This window comes from Pan paniscus, chromosome 4 (genome assembly GCF_029289425.2).
Source record: "Pan paniscus chromosome 4, NHGRI_mPanPan1-v2.0_pri, whole genome shotgun sequence".
In the NCBI taxonomy this organism is placed as follows: domain Eukaryota; kingdom Metazoa; phylum Chordata; class Mammalia; order Primates; family Hominidae; genus Pan; species Pan paniscus.
The window spans coordinates 36,874,331-36,900,197 of record NC_073253.2 but is presented as its reverse complement, the minus strand read 5'-3'; the positions used below and the strand labels follow the sequence as shown (position 1 = coordinate 36,900,197).

General features: G+C 35.8%; 1 protein-coding gene across 2 annotated transcripts in view; it reads left to right on the top strand.

The window, feature by feature from the left end:
* The window catches only part of SCAMP1 (secretory carrier membrane protein 1), a 121,961-nt gene that overhangs the window by 48,011 nt on the left and 48,083 nt on the right, over positions 1 to 25,867 (top strand). For both annotated transcript variants that reach the window (XM_003805053.6, XM_055112277.3), the window contains exons 3-6: positions 10,924 to 11,022; positions 11,945 to 12,053; positions 14,179 to 14,307; positions 17,204 to 17,363. In XM_003805053.6, coding sequence (XP_003805101.1) covers positions 10,924 to 11,022; positions 11,945 to 12,053; positions 14,179 to 14,307; positions 17,204 to 17,363 — 497 coding nt within the window. The remainder of the gene's footprint in view (positions 1 to 10,923; positions 11,023 to 11,944; positions 12,054 to 14,178; positions 14,308 to 17,203; positions 17,364 to 25,867) is intronic.

Sequence of the window (25,867 nt, the reverse complement as noted above, 5' to 3'; positions counted from 1 at the left end):
GGACAGAATGGCTAGAGTTGGCTGCAGTTGGGTATTTCCCTTCCCCCAGGTGAGTTAGGCTCTGATAAGCCCCAACAGGTTAGGCACTGGTTAAATAGTTTCTCCTGAGGGGAGGCCTTGTTAAGAACAGAGTGCTCTGGTGTTTTTCAAAAATGGTTCTTCCCCACTCCACTTGTTAGAAGAAGGAGGGGATTTTTTTCTCCATGTACTATGAGTTGAGTTCCTGGAGATAAAACAAAAGTGCGAGGGGACTCACCACATGAATGGGTTCCCCTGTAGATTTTAACTCTCAGTGTTGTCTATGCTGAGCCTCCAACAATTTCTTAATTACAGTTAAGGTTTTTCTACCCCAGTAATGGTTCTTGCAGTGGTTTTTGCTAGAGAGCTTTTGCTCTGGCAAATTGTTACTCCTTGTATTGACCTATTTCTGCAGTCATGGGGCAGCAATTTGCCCTGTGTCCTCACATCTCTTAACGATCCAGAATGAATTAATGATTTTTTAGTTTGTTCATCTTTTCACTTGTTGTTAGGGTGGAGTGGTAAATTCTAAACTCCTTATACATGAAACTGGAAACTGAAAGTCCCCTTTACTTGCTTTAATTTTTTTCAGAGTAAAAACCATGAGTCTTTAAAATAGCCTTTAATCTGATCCCTAATATTCTTTGTTCTTCATCTTGTCGCACCCTCTCCCTGTGTATTCCTGTCTAGCACGCTGATTCCTCACATATTCTGTGCATTCTCCTGACTTTGCATTGGTTGTCACCTCTGCTTAAAATGGTCTTCCCCCCAGGTAGATAATCTGCAAGACTTACTTTCTCACCTCCTTGAAGTCTTTGTTCAAATATTGACTTCCCCAATCACCTTTGTAAACTTATTCTGTCAGCCTGTACTCGTGACCTCTTCACTCTGGTCTTTTTGTTGTTGTCCCGTAAAATGATTGCCTTTTAAGATGCTCTAGAATGTATTTGTTCAATATGTGTATTGTTTATCTTCTGTTGCTGGAATGTAGCTTTATGGGAGTAGGGGTGTTTGCCTATTTTGTTCATTAATGTATCCCAATTCCTGTATATGTTTGTGGCCCATTGTAGTTGACCAATGAATGTTTGATGAATGTATGAATGAATGGATATGGTCACATTTGTTCGTTTATGTTCCTTTATCTATTTGAAAACTCCCATACTGGTATATTTCTTCTTTCCTATTACACACGTCCTTCCCCAGACAATTATCCTAATCTTCAAAAACCTTATTTTAAAGTGATTAGTCTAATAAAATTATGTCTGTTTGTCCTGATTCTGAGATTAGTATGTGTAAACTTTCAGCACTCTTAATAACAAGGGAATCTGTGTTAAGCATAGCTACAGTCATTTCTTCTCTGCTGAATCAGAGGCTGTTAAAGTGAGTGAAAGCTGCAGAAAGTTTCAGGATCCTTTTGGCAGTTTAAGTGAAAGAAATAAAACAGTGTTTTATAGAAGCTGTAAACTTTGTTGCCTTAGAGGGGAGTTCTCAAATTTTAAGGTGTCTAAGAATCACCATGGGGAGTTTGTTAAAAATGGTAGTTTGTTAAAAGTACAAATTCTCTCTTCTAATCCCTGAGGTTCTGAATCAATAGGTTCATAGAAGGGCCCAGAGTTTGCATTTTCATTAAGTACCTGGGGTTTCTGATACGGGATGTCTGTGAATATAAATTAAGTAACATTCTTTTAGACCCTACATACACTTAGGCTGTTTTTTGGTTTAGAGATGGAAGAGAAAGAGCTGGAGAAAGCAAGAAGAAATTTCTGGAATAGGTGTTTAGAATGTGGAAGAAAACCTGGAAGGAGAAAATATATTTGCTTATGCATGACAAAGACAACTCATGAACTTCCTGTGCCTTGAAGAGACCTTGGGTATTCATTTATTTAAAATGAATCACCCTTGGAATTTCCAGTGCAGAGAGCTTACTATATTATAGAGCAGTCCATCCACTATTGTATAATCATGATTATTATAATGTTCTTAATTCTCTTGAGCCAATATATTTTTCTATAATTTTTATCTGTTTGTCCTAGCCAAACCGAAGAGGCAAATGTAGTAAGGTAATTCGTGTTAAAATATAAAATAATTATAACCCTTATTTTTCTAAGAGATATTTAAGCATGTAGTCTATTCCCATTTTGTTAAATTTCATCCATCCATGGCATGAGGATATACAGCCTTGCTCTGCCAGACTTTGTTTTTGATTCTGCCTCCGGGGTCAGTTCTCTCATTCTCTTCCAGGTCTGTTCCAGTTTTGTTCTTTGTCTCTAACTCTGCACACTCTGCTTTTCTCAGTACTTCAAGTTTTTCCCAGGTACAGCCAAAGTAGTGGCAGACACAGTTCTAGGTTTGTCAGGAGAGGAGCTTACTGTAGTACATTTGGTTGCAGTAGAGTGTTTTCTTTTTCCCTGCCAATAGGTTGGCTTTCCTTCTGTATTTGGAGTTTTGGTCCATGTAAAATGAAGATGATATACTATGGAGTGCCCAGTGAGATAGAGAGGTCTTCCTTTTTGCATCTCAAATTTTTCTTCTCCCGTCATTTTTTTGTTGTTGTTATCCCTAAAGTAGAAGTTCTGTTAGTGAGGGTCTATTGGTAGTACTTTTTTCAGTATTTATTGTTATCATTTCATCTTGGTTCTCAAACAGCTGATCTGACTGGTTTTAGAGTTCTGCATTATCAGTTATTTTCTCTCAGCCATTTAGCACATTATACTTGAGCTTGCATTGTTGCTGTTGAGAAACTAGCTCAGTCTTAGGATCTTAGGTGAAAAGATACACAGTGGTTTATAGGTGACCTTCCTTTGTGTGGGAATTATCCTTTTTTTTTTTCTTGCAGTTTTTAAAGTTTGCTCTTTCATTGTGATGTATCTGAGTGTTACTATTTTTAAAACTTGGCTTGTGTTTTAGGGTTTTGAATCTGAGAATTAGTGTCTTCATATACTGTTTAAACATTGACTCTCCCTTATCCTGTTTTTTTTTTCCCCTCTGGACCTCTTAATTGTATGTTAGACCTTCTCAATCATCATGTCTTATAATTTCTCATATTTACATTTTTTGGATCTCTGTGCTGTGTCATTAGATTCACTTCCATTCCTTTATTATTTCATCTTTGTGTAGTTTGCTGTTCAACTTTCTATTAAATTTATAATTTAAAAGTCATTATTATAGTTTTCATTTCTAGAATTTCATTTAAGAAGCTGGCCAATTCTGATAGTCTCTTGTTAGTCAAACTTGTATTACCCTCTTATTTCTTTATTAAACACACCTGTTTTGTATCTGATAATTCAAATATATTCAGGTCTTATTTTGTAATTTGCTATTTCTGTGGACCCTTGTGGTTTGTTTCCTCATAGATCTAAATCATAAGCCAAAGTTACTTGGAACTTTATCTGTGTTAATTTCTTGAAGCCTGGTGTATTAGTCAGTTCTCATGCTGCTAATAAAGACATACCCGAGACCAGGTAATTTATAAAGAAAAAGAGGTTTAATGGACTTGCAGTTCCACATGGCTGAGGAGGCCTCACAATCATGGTGGGAGGTGAAGGACAAGCAAAGGCACGTGTTACCTGGTGGCAGGCAAGAGAGCATGTGTAGGGGAACTCCCCTTTATAAAACCATCAGGTATCATGAGATTTATTCACTGTCATGAGAACAGCATAGGAAAGACCCACCCCCATGATTCAGTTACCTCCCACCAGGCCCCTCCCATGACACGTGGGAATTATGGGAGCTGCAATTCAAGATGAGATTTGGGTGGGGACACAGCCAAACCCATGTCACCTGGTTTTAATGTTTGTTCCTCTACTTTTGCCAAATGCCTGAGGCCACTACCAGCCTGAGATCCTTTTCAATGAAAATTGGAGGTTGGATTATCTTGTCTATGTGGGTAGTGGAATTCTGACCTGAGATCTGCAAGTTGGTAGGTTTTTGGTTTTTGTTTTGTTTTGTTTTGTTTTGTTTTGGAGACAGGATCTTGCTCTGTTGCCTAGGCTGGAGTGTAGTGGCGTGATCTTGGCTCGTTACAACCTGCCTCCTGGGCTCAAGCTATCCTTCTGCCTCAGCCTCCTAAGTAACTGGGACTCCAGGCATGTGCCACCACACTTGGTAAATTTTTAAATTTTGGTGTAGAGCTGAGGTCTCACTATATTGCCCAGGCTGGTCTCAATCTCCTGGCCTTGAGTGATCCTTCCACCTCAGCCTCCCAAAGTGCTGAGATTACAGGTGTGAGCCACCATGCCTGGCCATTGGTAGGTTTATGACTGGGAATTCTCAGGGAAGATTTCCCTTTTTTCCTCCCTTCTACATCCAGAATTAAGGACAAGACATGGAGGTATTCCCATCATTTATTTTTCTTCTGTGAAACTGCTTTTTTCTTACTCATCCACTGAAACGGTCGTTTTTTAGAGACTCCTGGCTTTATGCAGGGATCTTGTCAATCCCTTACCATCCTTGTACCAGCTCCAAAGCTTTGTCTCTAGTTTACTAGTGCAGATGGATCACTAGTAATTTGGTGAATGGTTTGGTATCAAGGCTGTTCTTTCTTTGGATTTAGTAGTTCCTGCTTTCTTGCCTCCCAGGATTTCTTGTTGCGTTAGTTGTGTATTTACAATATTATTTAAATAAAATTTGGTCTAGTATTTTAGGTATTAGTCTAATTAGGTCTAGTATTAGGTATTAGAAGGGGATCTCTACATATGGGTGATCTGCTATGTTTTAAGAAGTGAAAGTCTTGAGTGGCTTGTTTTATATTTATATATATATAGATAGAGACAGAGACACATATAGATACACACACACACACACACACACACACACACACACACGCATAGACGCTCATCTGTGCCAGAGTGAAAAGTTGGAAATGAACTGGGAACCATCATCACAATAGGTATTTAGTAGTGATGAAAAGAGGTCGTCCTCCAGAATTCTACTTGGCTTGAGTTGGCTAATCCAGTATGTTGTGGCTGAAGAAAATACTGGGTCTTTAACATCTACAGATGTGAAGAAATTATCAGGATAATAGCTATTAGATTTATGTCAGTGCTATTAGAGATTTGTGGCTCTCCAACATTTCTCATCATTGCTATACTGCAAGCAACTATGGCCTTAAATATATCGCATTACCAGCTCTAACCCTACCTTCATCCTTATCTACTAGTTTATTATACTTAATACTTCCTTGGTTATTTAAAGTAATACAGCATTTATAGCAAGGTTTCAGCTGGGTGCATTCTTGGGTAATTTCTTCTGTGTTTTTCCTGAAATATGCTGCTGCCAGGCTAACTTTGCCAGACATTTTTTTAGTATTTGGTCATTGTTTTATTGTTGCTGCTTATTACACCAAGAAGACAGGGCTTTGGGGTGATGCTTTTGGTTTTTTGCTGGGGGAAGATCTTTATTACTGATCAAGATAGCAATTCTAAATGCCATGTGAACTTGGGACAATATATGTGAGAATTATATCTCACTTAAGGTGCCGGGAACTCTTTTTCTTTTTTTTTTTTTTTTTTCAACTTTTTAAGTTCTGGGGTACATGTGCAGGATGTGCAGGTTTGTTACATAGGCAAACGTGTGCCATGGTGGTTTGTTGCACAGATCAACCCATCACCTAAGTATTAAACCCAGCATTCACTAACTATTCTTCCTGATGCTCTCCCTTTGCCCACCCCTAATCCCCATCCCCATCTCCCGACAGGCCCCAGTGTGTGTTTTTCCCCACCATGTGTCCATGTGTTCTCAATGTTCAGTTCCCACTTACGAGCGGGAACATGCTGTTTGGTTTTCTGTTCCTGCATTAGTTTGCTGAGGATGCTGGCTTCCAGCTTCAACCATATCCCTGCTAAGGACATGATCGCATTCCTTTTTATGGCTGCATGGTATTCCATGGTGTATATGTACCACATTTTCTTTATCCAGTCTATGATTGATGGGCATTTAGATTGATTCCATGTCTTTGCTATTGTGAATAGTGCTGCAGTAAACATAGGTGTGCATGTGTCTTTGTAGTAGAATGATTTATATTCCTTTGGGTATATACACAGTAATGGGATTGCTGGGTCAAATCGTATTTCTGCCTCTAGATTTTTGAGGAACCACCACATTGTCTTCCACAGTGGTTGAACTAATTGACACTCACACCAACAGTATAAAAGCATTACTTTTTCTCCATAACCTCGCCAGCATCTGTTGTTTTCTGACTTTTTAATAGTTACCATTCTGACTGGTGTGAGACGGTATCTCATTGTGGTTTTGATTTGCATTTTTCTAATGATCAGTGATGTTGAGCTTTTTTTTCATATGTTGGCCCCATGAATGTCTTCTTTTGACAAGTGTCTGTTCATGTCCTTTGCCTGCTTTTTAATGGCATTTTTTTTCTTGTAAATAAGTTTAAGTTCCTTATAGACTCTGGTTATTAGACTTTTGTCAGATGGATAGATTGCAAAAATTTTCTCCCGTTTTGTAGGTTGTCTGTTCACTCTGCTGATAGTTTGTTTTGCTGTGCAGAAGCTCGTTAGTTTAATTAGATCTCATTTGTCAATTTTTGCTTTTGTTGCAATTGCTTTTGTAGTTTTTGTCATGAAATCTTTGCCCGTGCCTACACCCTGAATGGTATTGCCTAGGTTTTCTTCTACAGTTTTTATAGTTTTGGGTTTTACATTTAAAGGACCATACTTTTCTAATTGGAGAAGTTAGCATTGATTAGCCTTAGTTTTTCTGCCCATTAATAAGAGATACTGGGTATGGGGGAACAAGCATTTGGAAAAGAGAATTTGTGATTATTTTAGTGACAAAAGATTATAATGGAGATTTTAAAAATACAAGAAAATGCTCTTAATCCCACTGCCCAGAAATAATCCCTATTAACATTTTGATATATTTTCATCTTATTTTAAAATAGGAAGTTCGTGTCATATTGTATATACAGCTTTGTTTCATAACTTTTTTTAATCACTTATTTGTCCAAGCTTCCTCATCTTATTACATACTCTTTTAGAACTTTTAAATAGCTGTATTGTACACTTTCCTATAGCTGTATCAGTTTAACCATTTCTTCTGTTGTGTTGGACATTTGGGGTTTTGCTTTTGTAAATAAAGCTGTAGTGAGCATTCTTGGCATACATACATTTGCAAATATCTTGGATTATTTCCATAGGATATTTTTAAAGACCAGATATTCATAGTACATAGGGTATAAATACTTCTATGGCTCTTGAAACATAATGCCAAATTGTGCTCCAGGATTGCTACATGTACTAGTGTATAATCCCACTTTTCAGTGTGTGAGAATATCTATTTTACCACATCTTTCTCAAAATGTGGTAATCCTATGATAATCATTTTAAAAATAATTATGTAAAATGTGCATTTCTTTGATTACTAATGAGGTTGAAATTTTTTGTATGTTTATTTTTCTTTTGTATTTTGTAAGCTGCCTGTTCAGAGTTTTTTAAAATGCAGTTTTTTTCAGTAACATGTTTATCTGATAATTTTGTATTGATTTGTACCTAGTGAAATGTATTAACTAATTGTTGTATATGTTGCTTATTATTTAGATTTTGCCATCTAATCTTGATTATGAATGCTTTATATCATCAAATTTCTAAATTTTTATGTGGTCAAATATATTACCTTTTCATTATGATTTCTTTCCCCTCATCTTTTCTGAATGTTTAGAATGACTTTTCTTCACGCCAAGAGCAGATAATGCCCTATAGTCTATAGAGTGTATTTTAGTGTCTTTATAGTTGTTTTTTGTCTTGTTTTGTTTTTTTTTAACATTCAATTTTTAATCCATTTGGAATTCTTTTGAGATACAGGGATTTTGTTTTTCCTCCCCCAATTTAAATAATTCTCCCAACAGCATTTACTGACAACCTTTTGTATCTCCATTGACTTGAAATGCTATCTTGATCAGTGCTTTAATTTTCATATGCACCACCATTGTGTATATTGTGTAAATTCCAATTTTGGTATTGTCAGAGTTTGTTTTTCTATCTCATGGTTTTGAAATGATATATGATTGTTTTTGCACTTCTTGATTACTAGTGCTGTTACACCTCTTTTCACATGTTTATTCACCTCTTTCTATTGCTTGTTCAGATCTTTTGCTAGTTTTTCGATTAGTTTGTATTTTCATGGATTTGTAACAATTCTTTATATATTCTGGGTAGCAATTTTCTGTTATATGCATTACAACTATCTTTTCCTAGTCCATGATTTGACTTTTTACTTTTTGTAAATTTCAGTGTAATTAAATTCGTCAATTTTGTGTGGTGTGTGTTTTCCATTCTTAATTTGACAGATACTTACTGAGCATCTACTGTTTCAGGGACTATTTTGGGTACTTGGGATAGGTCATAAACAAAATACACAGTATTTCTAGAGTTCATATTCTAGAAGCTCAAGAAATATTCATAAAAATATTCACATGTATTTTTCCCTGAAAGTGTTTAAGTTTTGCTTTTTCAGTTTTAGATCGTGAATTTACCTCGAATTCATCTTTGTATATGATGCGAAGTAAGAAATGTTTTTTTTTCCTATATGAGTAACCAGTTATCCAGGCACCATTTATTGATTAACACATTGTTTCTTCACTGTTTTGTAGTGACACCTCTGTTAGATATCAAGTTTCTGCATTTGTGTGGGTTTGTTTCTGTGTCTGTTTTGTTTATTGGTACATTTCTCTGTCCTTGCATCTGTATTACACTCTTAATTACTATGGTTCTATAATAAGCCTTGATATCATAGGTCTTCCTACTTTGTTTTTCTTCAAAATGGTTTGACCTGTTTTTAGTTCCTGCCTTTTTTTTTTTTTTTTGAGATAGACTCTCACTCTGTAGCCCAAGTTGGAGTGCAGTGGCATAATCTGGGCTCACTGCAACCTCTGCCTCTCAGGCTCAAGCGATTCTCATGCCTCAGCCTCTCCAGTAGCTGGGACTACAGGTGCACACCACCATGCCTGTCTAATTTTTTGTATTTTAGTAGAGACGAGGTTTCACCATGTTGCCCAGGGTGGTCTCGAACTCCTGAGCTCAGGCGATCTGCCCACCTTGGCCTCCCAAAGTGCTGGGATTACAAGTGTGAGCCTCTGCACCCAGCCAGTTCTTGCCTTTTGTATATGCATTTTAGAATCAGCTGAACTACAGTTATATCTTTGGTTATGCGTGGCTTCCTTTTCAGGGCTGCTGTTAGCTGTGTCAGAGTAAAATCCTGCTATATATTGGTGGTGTCTTCTGGTTTTAATAGTTCTTAAGATCCTTGAACGTCCTTGTGCAGCTTCTTTCTTTTTTATATTTTTCTTATTCATGACCTCCCCCTTCCCTCCCTCTTCTCTTTCTTTCCTTTCTTCTTTTCTTTTCTGTTACTGTTTTTGCTTCTATTGTTCTTTTCATGTTCCCACCCTTGTTTTTTGTTTTTTTCTTATGGTCATTCTAAAGAGTACTTTAAAAATACATTTTTATTAAAGTAGTATATGGTGCATGTGTCGAGGGAAACAAATAATACAGAGGCATATAAAACAACAGCTGCAAGTCCGTCTGATATCAGGTGGCTGAGACTTCCCAGATATTTTATGGGGGCATGTATAAATCTGTGTCTGTTGAAAAAAAGGTCATATGCAGACTGTTCTGTAGCTTGCTTTATTTTTTAATTTAATTTTTATTTTATTATTATTATTATTTTTTGAGATGGAGTCTTGCTCTGTCTCCCAGGCTGGAGTGCAGTGGTGCGATCTTAGCTCACTGCAACCTCCGCCTCCCGGGTTCAAGCGATTCTTCTGCCTCAGCCTCCCAAGTAGCTGGGACTGCAGGCGCCCGCCGCCACACCTGGCTAATTTTTGTATTTTTAGGAGAGATGGGGTTTCACCATATTGGCCAGGCTGGTCTCGAACTCCTGACTTTGTGATCCACTTGCCTCGGCCTCCCAAAGTACTGGGATCACAAGCATAGGACACTGCGCCCGGCCAGCTTGCTTTATTTTATTTAGTATTTTAAAAGACATTCTTCTATCGCTAATTTATTCTCATGGCTGCATTGTATGTATATACAGTAATTTAACCAATCCCCCATTGATGGACTTGTAGATGTCTACTTCCTGATCTTGCAGCTTTCAGACACTACTGATCCTCACTGGCAAAGTGGAAGTTGGGTAATTTATTTTCTCTCTCCTTACGCCTTCCCTTTTACTCTTTTAAATTTAGTGGGGTTCTACCAAGAACTTTCCTGTATACTCTTCAGAGCACTGGCATGTAGCTTTCTCAAGAGGGAAGAGTTGGCAGTAAACCTTGGTGTAGTTCTTTTGTCTGGTTCTATCTGTATTTTACTATTAAACTCAAAAGTTCTTTTTTTTTTTTTTTTTTGAGATGGAGTCTCGCTCTGTTGCCCAGGCTGGAGTGCAGTGGTACAGTCTTGGCTCACTGCAGCCTCCACCTCCCTGGTTCAAGCGATTCTCCTGCCTCAGCCTCCCAAGTAGCTGGGATTACAGGTGCTTGCCACCACACCCCGCTAATTTTTGTATTTTTAGTAGAGATGGGGTTTCACCATATTGGCCAGGCTGGTCTTGAACTCCTGACTTAGGTGATCTACATGCCTTGGCCTCCCAAAGTGCTGGGATTACAGGCATGAGCCACCATGCCTGGCCTCTATTAACATACAGTATCCTGGAGGACAGTGTTTGTCATATAGTGTTATAAGTAGCAGTCTGATTGTAGAGTTGAAAAATGAATGAGTTGGAGAAAATGGAGATGGAGAATTTAAGCAGCTCTTTGCCACACGCTTGACTATGAGAGAGCAGGGAATGAAGAGATGCAGATTTTGGGAGTTTTCATTTTATTGGTGTTATACTTTTTGAAAGAAGTTAAAGTTGGATCTCTGTGTTACATAATTTTCCTTCTCTTAATCCTCCTAGCCTCCACCAGGCAGTGTGAAGATGCCTAATGTACCCAATACACAACCAGCAATAATGAAACCAACAGAGGAACATCCAGCTTATACACAGATTGCAAAGGTTAGTTCATGTTAGTTGTATAAATTCATATTGGCCATTATAATATCAATAACATTTGCTTTCAGAGCAAAATAAATCTTTATGTGGTTACATTTCTGTTGCTTCATTTTTAACTCACTTTCAACTCTGGGTTTGCTGTCTTGTCACCCTTCAAATACTCATTCCTCTTTTTGTCAGCTTATACCATTTGCTTTATTCCATTATTAGGAATTATTGAATTTATGTATCATCTCAGTGGATAAATTTTTATTGCCTTTGGTCCTACTTTTTAATGCACACTACCATTAAGGTAAAAATGATGGAATAATAGATATTATTGGGAGAGCGTTGCAACGGTAAAGTAACAGTGTTAGGAGGTAGAAGATGGCAAAAATCTGAGAAGAAAGGAGATTAATAAGATGCCTGATAGCATGTAAGGGCAAATTGAGTTATAAAGAATTTCTTAATCACATCTTTTGACCTCATTCTCCTATAACATTTAAGATATTAGAAAATATTCTTGCATTGGTGGCCTTATATATCATTTAATCTGATTAATAGGAGCCAATTCAGTTGCCCTTTTTTCTATTGTTCATTTTCCTCAACTGTTCCCATTGCCTCTGTTCTTCACTCATTTAGGCATAGAGGTCATCTTAATTTCATTTTCCAGATTACCTAAAGATTGTGACTACTTTTACTAAGAGAAGTTTTCCTCTCCTAATGGACCCAACATTCCCACTGAGAGTTTTCAGAACCCAAAGACCAAATGGACCAAATATCCTCATAATATTTTCTGTAACTATGATCTTCAGTAAATTCCTGTACTTTGGAAGTGTGTTTGAATTAGGTTTCTCTCATAGTAGAGAAGTAGGAGTTAGCATATAAATGTTAAAGTATTTTATACTTCTGACAGTGTATTCACATATTGATATTTTTTATTTAGGAACATGCGTTGGCCCAAGCTGAACTTCTTAAGCGCCAGGAAGAACTAGAAAGAAAAGCCGCAGAATTAGATCGTCGGGAACGAGAAATGCAAAACCTCAGTCAACATGGTAGTATCCAAAGAAATTTGAAATAAAAATAACTTTTAAATACTTTACATTATGTCTATACTAGCTCCTAGGTCATTTGGCCTGTGGATAAAACCCTACCCTGTTTTCCTGTTCTAACAAGGAGATCAGACACAGCAGATTGCCTGTTTGATACTCTGTAGCCTTCTAATCTTGGCTGATTTGCATAGTCTTTTGTTGATAGCTTAGAACAGTGTTAGCCTCATCACACAGAAAATGAATGTGAATATGATAATTTTTGCTTACTCTGAGGCCAGGAGCCTTTGATTCTGCAGTTAGGCCCTCCTTGGTTCTGTGGACTCTTTATGAGTACATTTGCATGTACCCTACATTTGACTTTTACCTGATTTATTCAGGTTAATTTCAGATTATCTGCCCCACTCCTCGCAAGTATTTTGTCAAATCATGTTAGAAAAATTGGAAGCCTAAGGTATTCATATGATGCCAAAGAAATAAGTGGTGAATTGTTTGCAGTGAATTCTATTAAGTTTGTGCCTGCCAAAGCACTTCAAAGGAGTCTCTTAGGGAAAGCTAGCAGTCTCTGAGTAAGAAGAGATAAAAGAGCTAGATAAGTCATTGTTAGGATGTCTGGGATAGTGATGCAATGCAAAGCTAGAACAGTAACAATATACAGAACTATTTCTTTTTAACTTAGAATGTGTAAGTCTAGGGCCTCATGAGAACACATTTATCCTGGGTCATTTTCTTGCTTGCAGCATCAGAGGTAGCATCTATAGAAGGAGAAACTAAAAGTTGAACTGGGACCAATGTTTCTGAAGTACTGTAACTAAAATCCATCCTATTTCTTTAGCACTGGCAAATACAAACTATTTCTATGAGAGTTATGTTAGTAAAGACAGTAACAAACAGTAGGAAATTAACAATTAGACTGCAGTATGTTAGCACATTTTAGTACTTTTCCCCTCTTAACTCATACTTAAATCATCAATACAATCCTGTGAGGGGTGATAGAGTTTTTATTCTCATTTTACAGATATGGAAACTAAGGCTTGGAGGAGAGAGTAAGTTGCACAAGGCGACCTTGCCAGTAAGTGGCTAGCCACTTCTGGTTCCAGAGCCTCTCTTCTTTACGAGTATTCACTGCCGCTTCTCAAATAGTATGAGATTGGTATGAGAAATGAACTATATGAAATTTGAATAGTATGATAAATGGAACACAGGAGACTCATTGGGGAGAATCAGAAATAGGTTATTGTTCTTTCTATAAAAATTACCCTGGTCTGGGAAAAGTAGGTAAAATTGAATTTTTAAAAACTTTGGGATATAACATCTAAAATCAGGAAATGGCCTTAGGTGCTGTTTTTACCCTCTATTTTCATGTTTTGACTTCTTTATTTTAATTTTTTATTTCCCCCACCATTTCTCAAGTCTTATTTTTAATCTGGTTTCTTTACGTAGACACATTTTTTTCCCTTTACAGTTTGAATTTGTTTTTCTCTGCATTTTTAAAGGTTCTATAATTCTTCAGCTTCCTTATCATGACTGTTTCATGTTTTCTTTGTTGTAGGGTTTTCGTACATGTATCTTTTGGATATTATTTTTTCCCAGATTTTGAGTATTCTAAATTTGATCCTTTGGTATTGGTTTAATCTTGGACTTAACAGAAAACTTGAAAAAATTAGAAGCTAGTCTTTCTCCACTTGAGATAGGAATTATAACAGAATTATATTTGAAGATTTAAGATGCTGAGGAGAAAATTGAAGTTTAAAAACTGGATGGCCCTTTCATGCCAGCCAGACTCTTTGGACTGTGAAATAAATCTGTTTTAGGGTAGAAGCACTGGATATGTGCTTTCTTTTTGTTTCTTGTTTTTTCTGTACATAAATGGTTCCTGCTAAACATGGTATGATATGACACTGGAAAATTATTTTACTATCTAATGTGCTCTAAGGTGATGATATTCTGAGAAAATTTTTTAAAAATCTAAAGCTTGTCTTTCAAAGTTCTAGGAATACAGAGATATAGTACTACAGTTTTTCTGAACTTTTCTTAAAATAATAGAGTTTTTCTTTATTATGAAACAAAAAATAATATCACATTTGTTATAATATAAATAACCTTTTCTTTTTCTAAAAAAAATTTACAGGTAGAAAAAATAATTGGCCACCTCTTCCTAGCAATTTTCCTGTCGGACCTTGTTTCTATCAGGATTTTTCTGTAGACATTCCTGTAGAATTCCAAAAGACAGTAAAGCTTATGTACTACTTGTGGATGTGTGAGTATACAACAATTTACATCTTTGCTTAGAATTTGTATTTTTGTTGTCAAAATCCGCATTTTTATTTCAAGGATAGTATAGCAAACCAGTCTTCTTTTTCTATAGATAAAGCTTAATAATCATGATTTCAGAGTGAAACATATCATATTTAGGTACTTCAGAATTGTACTATATGTGACAATGTAAGTCCTTGGCTGAGAAAAACTTGTATATTGAGAACTGGCATTCTTTTGAGGAAAAGACAACTTCTCTGTCATGTGGGTAAAATTTTGTAAGATTCTTTTTCCTTGAAAGATGTTATCTAGACATGATTTGCTTGGAAAAAATAGTGCATACTAATTTTATGCAGAGGAAGGCCATTTAAAAGAATTCTGTTAAATGTAGGCGTTTTAGCTATTTTTAAAAAGGCATAAAATTATTACATAAACTAAGTGTTCTTTTTATAGCTTTGAGTACAGTTTACTTTTTGTTTTCAATTGCGATACTTTTATTATTGAAAGTGCTTAATTAATACAGGACATTTTGTTGAACGAAACATTAGAATATATGTTTGGGGCTCTGATGCTTACATCACTTTGAGTATAATAACTCATGGAATACTGAAACAAAATGTCAAGCCGTTAAGTTTTACTCTGTGTGCACAGACCTCCCACTTACTCTGTGTTTCATTTTTATTCCAAACAGTAAGTCTCAGCCTCATTTTGATACCCTGTCAGAAGGGGAGGTAGCTATTGAGGGTTCTCACATGCACAACATCTGGGTTAATGGATAATTTGTAGGGTACATTCTTGATGGAGGAAATTTACTTGTTTTTACTTTATGATTAATGAGACTACCACCCTTCCCTTAATGGATGAGATAATTTTCCTTAAAATCTTTTAGGAGCATTCTTCATGTATGTCAAGTTGTTTTGGAATGTGAGAAGTGTTTCCTAATGGATAGTCTATTTTTAACTCTTCATTAGTATTTTTTCGAGATATTCTTGATCTAATATCTTTTGCTGAATCCTCAGTGTCAGTAGTATATATTTTTAATATTAAATGTCTGATTCCATATATGTACATGCTAACCAACTCTTATTTAATCAATATAATATATGCATTTATATTTTATATATGTTTATTTTTTTAAATGGGCAGAAATTGTCCTAGCATTTTATTTTATTTTGAGACAGAGTCTTGCTTTGTTGCCTAGGCTGGAGTGCAATGGCACGATCTTGGTTCACTGCAACCTCCGCTTCCCGGGTTCAAGTGATTCTCGTGCCTCAGCCTCCTGAGTAGCTGGGACTATAGGCACATGCCATCACGCCTGGCTAAGTTTTGTATTTTCATCTATACTTGGAATAATTTTCATGAACTTCAAAGCGTAATTATACATATATTTTATCTTTCTTTCAGTGGATTAGGAAATAACCTAATTTGAAAATTGAAATTTAAGTTAGAATGTTCTTAAGGTCTAAAACTTTTTAAGGCAGCTGGATGCTATTTAATGCTGCAGAGTAATAATTTTCTATTTCACAATCTTCAATTCTGTTTTTAAGATCTTAACACAACCACCCTTATTTTGAGGCCAAGGGTTTTGAGTAAATTTATTATGAGCAAGCATTCCTGAGAGTTAAAAATCCTAATGGGACTAGAGTAATGAGTGAGAGTGTCTCTTTTGTGATAGAATTGAATGGGATTTTAAAGTGGGAAAAGCTCCTGCATTTCTATGGCTGAAAAATTGAAGCTTACAGAGGTTAAGTGATTGGCTTAATATTAGATGACTACAACCTAAGTGACTTCATCTGGAGCTCTTTTAAAAAAAAAAACAAAACAAAACTCTAGAGCTTGTTTACTTATCTGGTGGGTTAGGTAAGAGCAAATTTAGGCATCCCAGAATGTGTGTGTATATCCTGTTTCATTAATTATTAACTTATTTGATTTGTAAAGAAATCTTAAAGTTTGAGATTTAAAAAACTAGATCCAATAGGTTTTCCCACTTGTTAATTTTAATTCAAGTAATTTGTTGGCATATTTTTATTGATTTGATAATTTACATTAAACATCATTTTAGCTTATATAAGAATGTACTTACTATAATAAATTCAGCCTGTGAATAAATTTTTAAAAAATCCTTTGAAACAGTTATTAATTACAGTGGGTCAAAGTAGTTCTTTAGGATCATGGTATAGTTAGATGTTACTCAGATTTTTTGTTTTTGGTCTGTCAGGGAAAGCAATTATTAACAGCATATGATGAATTTGTCAACATCTATTTGTGTTAACCAAAAGAAAAGCCTGCCACAGTAGCTAAAATGTATCATGTTGTGTGGGGGAGTGAGGAGGGGACTTAATAAATTTAATCCTCTACCAAAACGCAGGTTTTTTTCAGGATTTTACAAATGGACAGCTCTATGAAGTTGAATGAACAGTCCTTATACATTGACTATATAGTCACTAGAAATTGCTACTGTATTAGTATTTTTAGTCCAGTGTTTAGTCTGCAGCCCCATTCTGTAAAGATATGGTTCTTCCTCCTAAGTCCTGGGTCTTTTCCTGGCAGGCACTGCTTTTCTTCTTGGGCTTCAGATCAAGAGACATCACGTTTCCTTTTCGGGAAGAAGCCCTTAAGGTAGTGCGCCTCTGGTTTAGCTACATCATTGCCTCTGAGGAGGAGAGGGCCAACAGGATTTTTGCCAAACAGTACATGTATTAAGACTTGCTTTCCTGTGTATACTCTGTTTTCAAATCAAATATGTAAGATACAACAGTGTTTTGAAAAATATAAATGGAAACATGGAGTAGAATACATTTGCTCTTAGGAAGTATTTTTTTATTTACAATTTTTTGTTGGATGAATTCATAAATTGAATGTAAATCTTTCTTTTTCTATTTTGTTTTCTGATTCCACAGTCCATGCAGTAACACTGTTTCTAAATATCTTCGGATGCTTGGCTTGGTTTTGTGTTGATTCTGCAAGAGCGGTTGATTTTGGATTGAGTATCCTGTGGTTCTTGCTTTTTACTCCTTGTTCATTTGTCTGTTGGTACAGACCACTTTATGGAGCTTTCAGGTAAAATGTGTGTACTTTTAAATACACTCTTTAAAACCTGTGAAGTAAATAATTCGTAGTATACATTAAAGGGAAAATTGATGCATTTTCATTAAAAAATTCTTGTATTGTTGTGTAACATACCTTCAGGAAAGTTCAATATAGCATGCCTGTGTATTCATTGGATTTTGTAAGTCATAAAATTCCATTTTTTTCTCCCATTTGATAAAAGACCAAACATGAAAATTGATGGAAAAATAAGAACAGTCTTAGAAGTTAATATTTATAAAATATTCTCTTCCATATGTTATACTTTAAGGAAAATTTTGCTCTTTGCCCACCCCACCTCCCAAATCAAAATCCCAATTGGTGCTTACGGTTTTAATTTTTAAATTAACCTAAGTAAGGTAAATATACATGCAATATTTAAAATGAGCCATTTGCACCTAGCAACTTGGATTATTTTCTTTATAAATCCATTTTAGGTTTTTTCAAAGGCAGCACCATTTTAAAAACGATTTATGCTACTAGGTTAGGTATAATGCTTTACATAGTATATTTTAATCAGTGGTTAGGGTTAACATTTCCTTAGCGCATGTTCTGTGGGATATTAATAGGTGCTGGGGGGAAAAAAAGAGCTCATAAGCTTAGTAAATTTGGGAACAGCTGGATAATAAGGTTAAGCAAGTTTCTTCATTTCAGGATTTCTTACACTCTTTAAGTACCTAGTATGATTTGTGCCTTATGACTTGACCATGCAACCATTATTTTTCTGTGGAGTACTTTGTTGAACTATTGCTTTAAGAAGTATTGGGAAATACTGATTGAAATGATAGTCCTATATGGGTTCATATATTTAATAGTTTTTTTAACTCATTTTTATTTGAGTAAATTCTTGTGAATAACAAACCATTTCAACTCTCGTGAATAAGGGGTAACATTACTAGGATATATGCGTGTGTTGTTTAAAGGATATATTAGGGAAATTAGAGGCCCACATTTAAGTGTTCAGTATGTTTTGCCATTGCAACCTAAAATCTCTTTAGTTAACCAGAATGTGTAACACACGCGCGCGCGCGCGCACACACACACGCACACACACAGAGTTAGAAACCCAGATCTGTAAACAGATGAGGGAAAAACAGAAGAGAACAGGAGATGGGAGAACATTAGGGAATTTGGAGAGAAAATGTATCAGACAATGAAGAAGTAAATTATTACTTAGAAATGGCATAAAGAGAAGAAATGATGAGAGGAGGAGTGAAGGGAAGAAATGATGGGAGAAGGGAAAGGAGAAAAGAACCTTTGGATACATTGAAATATGGGAGATTGGTTGCCAAGGAACGGGGAGAGCTTCTCCTGTAGAGATGGGTTGGAGAGTAATGAAAGGAACATAGTTACTCCTTGCATGATCTGAGTTATTGCTGTTATTTTCTTCGTTATCTAAGCGTGGCTCACGAGGCTTTTTCTGTTTTTTGTTTGTTTGTTTTGTTTTTGTTTTGTTTTGTTTTGTTTTTTGGACATCTAACCTCTGCCTAATGACCTCCATCACATTACCAATATGTTATCGATCTGTGATGATGCTGGCTGGTAGGAGTGAGGATATCTTTATGAAACTTTTCAAAAAAGTGACCTGAGACTAGGGAATTTGGATTTTAAACCTTCTGTTACTTATGTAGCCAAAATAAATGACTAAAAGCCAGCTTTGTGCCTTTTATTTCCTGAAGTCACTTGGTATCTTTTTTTTTTCCCCCATTTTGGCAGTTGAAATAAAAATGCTTGGTGGAACATTTTTACTTCTGGCATTATTGATCCCTAGGCTGAGTTCTTAGCTGCATCTCAGTCTTTTAGAGTATATACAAATATATTAATAATCTGGTTTTCACTGTGCAGAGTAGAAATGAGAGGAATACTTTTTTTTTTTTTGAGATGGAGTTTTGCTCTTGTTGCCCAGGCTGGAGTGCAATGGCTTGATCTCGGTTCACTGCAACCTCTGCCTCCTGGGTTCAAGCAGTTCTCCTGCCTCAGCCTCTCAGGTAGCTGGGATTACAGGCATGCACCACCATGCCTGGCTAATTTTGTATTTTTAGTAGAGACAGGGTTTAACCATTTTGGTCAGGCTGGTCTCGAACTGCTGACCTCAGGTGATCCGCCCACCTTGGCCTCTGCCCACCTCGGCCTCCCAAAGTGCTGGGATTACAGACATGAGCCACTGCACCCAGCCTCGAGAGGAATACTTTTTATGGGGAAAGTTGAATTAAAGTATTTATAATCATTAATATACCTTCCTGTTATGTATCTTTGGCATTTCCTTATATTGATATATTTACAGGACTTTGTTCTCCATAAGGTAAACTCATTGTAAAAATCTCAAGGAAAGTTATATAGTGAAGTTTCAAATGTATGTGTTTTTAAAAGTTAAGTTTATTAGGTATCAGGATTAAACATGAAGTTGTCATTTTGTTATTTATGTAGTTTACAAAGATTGTAACTTGGGGCTGGGCATGGTGGCTCATGCCTGTAATCCCAGCACTTTGGGAGGCAGAGGCTGGCGGATCACATGAGGTCAGGCGTTTGAGAACAGCCTGGCCAACATGGTGAAACTCCATCTCTACTAAAAATACAAAAAATTAGCTGAGTATCGTGGCATGTTTCTGTAATCCCATCTCGAGGCAGGAGAATCGCCTGAACCCGGGAGGCAGAGGTTGCAGTGAGCCAAGATCGTGCTACTGCACTCCAGCCTGGGCGACAGAGTGAGATCCTGCCTCAAAAAAAAAAAGAAGAAAAACAACAAAAAAACCCCAACTTGGTCCTGAATTTTGTACTTCCACAAATCACTAGGCATTATGCATATACATCAGAATATTAGGTAATTATTAACAAGGCAGCATTATTGTTGAATGTTGTTGAGTAACTATTAGAAACAGACTGAGAAAGAGTATTTGCATAATGCTTAGTGATCTTGGCTTCCCCACTTAAAAAGCTGTGCGGTTCTGAGCACATGCAGTAAAACTCAGAGCCTCAGTTTGTTAGGTTTAAATGAGGGATATTTGTAGAGTTGAAGGAAGGATTAGAGATAATGTATGCAAGTTTTGCATTATAGATGGTGAATAAATGGTAGCTGTAATTAATTTTTAACTTTTTTTGGACCCTCTTAGATTTTATCATTTACATTTTGCGATCTATAAGTGAACTGTGATTTGTTATAGATTATATTTTACAGAGCCATTATTTGTAGCTTTGAAGACAATTTTCAAAATAGTACTTTCTCCCACTTTTTAATTATGATGTATTTAATGCATACCAAAGAATACCTGAAACACAAGTTAAAAGGCATAATAATGAGTCATCTATGAACTGTGAGCCCACTGGTCAATTTAAGAAATGGAACATTATCAATACCGCTGAAGCACTGGTATGTTTCCATTTCCCTGCTCCATAGGTAACCATTAGGTTGAATTTTGATAATTTTTGCTCATTCTCTAGCATAATTTTAGTTTTTCGTATATATTTGTACTCCCAAACCTTTTTTTAGCTTGTAGAGAATATTTTTAAAAGTATTTTAATATTTATAAAAGTGATACATCTTTGTATACAGGTTATTTTATATGCAGTTTTAAGTAACTGTGTAAATACTTTTTTGGTAAAATAAAGACCCGTTTTAATCCTCTTCTACCAACAGTTCTTGCCGCTGACTTATGTGGGCATTTACCTTTATATTTTCAATAATGCTCATATACTGCCATTCCTTGATTTTGTTTAAGTAGCTTTATTAGGATATATTGTATATACTATAAAATTCACCCACTCTTATGGGAAAATTCAATGATTTATTTTATTTTATTTTACTTTAAGTTTTGGGATACATGTGCAGAACGTGCAGGTCTATTACATAGGTGTACATGTGCCATGGTGGTTTGCTGCACCTATCAACCCATCATCCAGGTTTTAAGCCCCGTGTGCATTAGGTATTTGTCCTAATGCCCTCCCTCCCCTTGCCCCCCACCCCCTGACAGGCCCTGGTTTGTGATGTTCCCCTTCCTGTGTCCATGTCTTCTCATTGTTCAACTCCCACTTAGAGTGAGAACATGAGGTGTTTGGTTTTCTGTTCCTGTGTTAGTCTGCTGAGAATGATGGCTTCCAGATTCCTCCATGTCCCTGCAAAGGACATGAACTCATTTCTTTTTTATGGCTGCATAGTATTCCATGATGTATATGTGCCACATTTTCTTTATCCAGTCTATCACTGATGGGCATTTGGGTTGGTTCCAAGTCTTTGCTGTTGTGAATAGTGCTGCAGTAAACATATGTTTGCATGTGTCTTTATGGCAGAATGATTTATATTCCTTTGGGTACATACCCAGTAATGAGATTGCTGGTCAAATGGTATTTCTGGTTCTAGATCCTTGAGGAATTGCCACACTGTCTTCCACAATGGTTGAACTAATTTACACTCCCAACAGTGTAAAAGCGTTCCTATTTCTCCATGGCCTTGCCAGCATCTGTTTCCTGATTTTTAAATAATCACCGTTTTAACTGGCATGAGATTGTATCTCATTGTGGTTTTAATTTGCGTTTCTCTAATGACCAGTGATGATGAGCTTTTTTTCATGTTGGCTGCATAAATGTCTTTTGAAAAGTGTCTGTTCATATCTTTTGCCCAATTCAATGATTTTTAAGTAAATTAATAGAGTTGTGCAATCATTACCACAATCAGTTTTAGAACTTTTCCATCCTTCCCAAAATTTCCCTGGATTCATTTGCACACAATTCTCATTCCTTTCCCCTAGCTCCAGGAAACCACTGATCTGTTGCCTGTGTCTAAAAATTTCTCTTTTCTGAGCATTTCATGTAAATGGAATCATAGAACATCTAGTCTTTTGCTGTTTTCTTTTACTTAGAATAACGTTTTTGAGGTTTATTCGGGCTGCAGAATGTGTTAGCAATTTATTTCTCTTTAATTGTTAAATGGTATTCCATTGTATTGTTACATCACATTTTATTTATGCATTCACCAGTTAATGGATATTTGGCTCTTTTCAACTTTTGGCTTTTTGGATAATACCATGAATATGCATGTGTCTTAGTTCATATTTGTTGCTCTAAAGGAACACCTGAGGCTGGGTAATTTATAAAGAAAAGAGGTTTACTTGGCTCGTGGTTCTGCAGAGTGTACAAGAACAATGGTGCCAGCATTTGCTTCTAGTGAGGACCTCAGATTGCTTCTCCTTATGGTGGAAAGCAAACGGGAGCAGATGTGAGTAGAGATCATGTGGTGAGAATGAAGAAGCCAGTTGGGGGAGAGGTGCCATGCTCTTTTTAATAGCCAGCTCTTTTGGAAACTAATGGAGAACTTATTCCTTATCATGAGTACTGCACCAGGCCATTCATGAGGGATCATGAGGGATCATTCATGAGGGATACCCTCATAACACAAACACCTCCTGCTAGGCCCCACCTCCAACATTGGGAATCAGATTTCAGTGTCAGGTTTGGGGGATCAAAAATCCAAACTGTAACAGCGTGTACAAGTCTGTCTATGGCCATATATTCATTTCTCTTGATTATATTTTTAAGAGTTACCGTAACAATATTCCTAGGAGTGGCCTTACTGGGATGAAACTTTTTTTTTAAAACGTGTCTAAATTTTTAAGAAACTGCCAAACTGTTTTCTAAAGTGGGTGTGCCATTTCACATTCCCATCAGCAACGTCTGAGGGTTCTAGTTTCTCTGCATCCTCACTAACACTCATCTTTTGTCTTTTGATTATTGCCATTTTAGTGGGTATGTAGTAGTATCTTGTGGCTTTAATTTGCATTTCCCTAGTTACTGATGAAGTTTGAGCACCTTTTTATTTGCTTATTAGACGTGTGTCTTTTTTGGTGAAATGTTTGTTCAAGTTTATTGTCTATTTAAAAAATTTGGTTGTTGACTTCTTACTATTAAGTTTATTTTTAAAATATATTTTGTTGTAAGAGTTCTGTATTGGAGATATAAGTTGTTTTGTTTTGTTGTTTAACAGTTTGCAGATATTTTATCCCAGTGTGTGACTTCTTAGTGGTGCCTTAAGAAGCACAAAAACATTCAATTTTAAGAGTCTAATTTAACTATTTTTTTGGTCTTGTCTGGTTAGTATCATGTCTAAGATCCTTTTGCATAACCCATGGCCATAAAGATTTTCTCTTATATTTTCTCCTAGAAGTTTGTGGTTTATCTCTTGTGTTTAGGTGTATACTACATTTTGAGTTAATTTTTGTTTATTGTGTATGAGGGTTATTGGTCTTTATTTGTGTAAGGGTCTAAATGCATCTTTTTGCTGTGGATATCCAAATATTCCTCCACTATTTGTTAGAAAGACTATATTTTGTAAATTATCTTTTTGTACTTCTGTTGAAAAATCACTTGTCCATATATGGAGAGGTCTATTTTTGGACTTTTCCCATTGAATTGTTTGGACACTTTTCTTGCAAATCCATTGACCAGTGATGTAGGATTTATTTTTGGACTCAATTCTGATCTGTTGAACTATGTGCCTATCTTTATACCAATATGCCTTTCTTGACTAATGTTAATGTTGCTTTATAGTTAGTCAGTCTTTCGACTTTCTTCTTTTTCAGAATTGTTTTGGCTATTCAGAGTCCTTTGCATTTCATTTAAATTTTGGACTCAGCCTGTTTCTACAAAAAATAAAAAATAAAAATAAAAACCCTGCTGTGATTTTGATAGGGATTGAGTTAACACTGTAAGCCAGTTTGGGGAGAATTAATACCCTGACAGCATTGATTTTGTGAATATGGATTTCTCTCCATTTATTTATATTTTTATAATTTCTCTCAGCCTTGTTCTTCAGTTTTAATTGCGCAAATCTTATACTTCTGTTGTTAAATTTGTTACTAAGTATTTTATCCTTTTTATGTTATTTTAGGTGGAATTATTTTAATTTCCTCTTTGGATTGTTTGTTGCTAGTAGTTAGAAATAAAGTTGTCTTTCATATATTGATCTTGTATCATTCTACCTTGCTAACCTCCTTCACTAATTCTAGTAGTTTTTGTGTGTGCATGTGCTGGTGCACATGCATGCTCAAGATTCCTTGGGATTCCATATATATTATGATAATGTCTTCTGCAAATAAAAATGTTTGCTTATTCCTTCCAAAGTAGTTATCTTTAATCAATCCACCTTCCTTTTTTCCTCCTTTTGCTTTATTAAACTGGCTACAGCTTCTAGGATAGTGAGAATAGAAGTAGGAGGAGTAACATCCATGCCTTATTCCCAATTTTAAGAGAAAGCATTCACCATTAAGGATGATATTGACTGTAGATTTTTTTTTTTGTAGATGCCCTTTGTTGGTCTGAGGAATCTCTCTTGTGTTTCCAGTTTGTTGAGTTGGTTTTTTTTTTTTTTTAATTTTTTTTATCATTAATGGTGTTGGATTTTTCCAGATGCTTTTCTGTTGCCATGATCTGTGGAGATAATCATGTGATCTTTGTCCACTTACTCTGTTAATATGGTGAGTTACATTGATTGACTTTTGTAAACCAACCCTGCATTTCTGGCATACTTTCCATTTGGTCATTTTGAGTTCCTTCTGGGAGTTGCAATGAGGGTGCTGATTTTTATGATTTGCCCTACCTTGGTTGAAATACGTTTCCGACGGAGTTGCGGGGAATGAGAGCAGTTCTAGGCAAGAATGCCACAGACTCATGCTGTTCATACCAGAGTTCAGTAGTTTCCATGAATAGATGTTTCTCAGTTTGTTATGTTGTGTGCCTTTGGACAGAATACTGAAATGGTTATTTTTGAGTTTGATCCATATTTATTGTATTTTGAGAAGCGGATTTGTTGACTTCCTCATTCTGTCATGCTGGAAGTGAATTTCCATTTCTTGATTTTTAAGTTTTAGTTGTCTTATACTCATTTGCTGCTATGGAGAATAAAGCTTCAGCTTTTCTAAAGCTTATGTTGCCCCTTTTCCCCAACACACATGCATCTTTTCTCCCCACAGTCCTTCTGTTACATGTAACAATGATTTTAGGTTAGACTAGTATTTGGAGTTCTTTATTTATTACTATGTAAATAGTATTTACAGTATTTATTTATAAATACAGTATTTATAAATAAATAGTATTTATTACTATGTAAATAGTATTTACAGCTGCACTTTCTAGTATATCGTTATTATATTTTGTTTTTTGTACAGCTGTATTGCTACAGTAAATGCCTTATTTTGATCTGTTGCTTTATTTTACACACATACACACTCCTTCCATCCCTTCTGATTCTTTCCATATTTTCTGGCAAGATTGAAAAACTATGGTTCATCCTTTCTGTTTATATAACCAGAAAAAGAGATTTTTTTTCCCAAAGTGAAGTCTCAAACTCTTCATGAGGAAAGGTAATATTCTTTATATAACTACAAGAAGAACCTAGTGCTTATCAGATTCTCTTACGTTTATATATAAATATATACTGTTTTAGAGTCTACAAATCATGTTCAGTACTTTGTATTATTTAGTCTTTATGG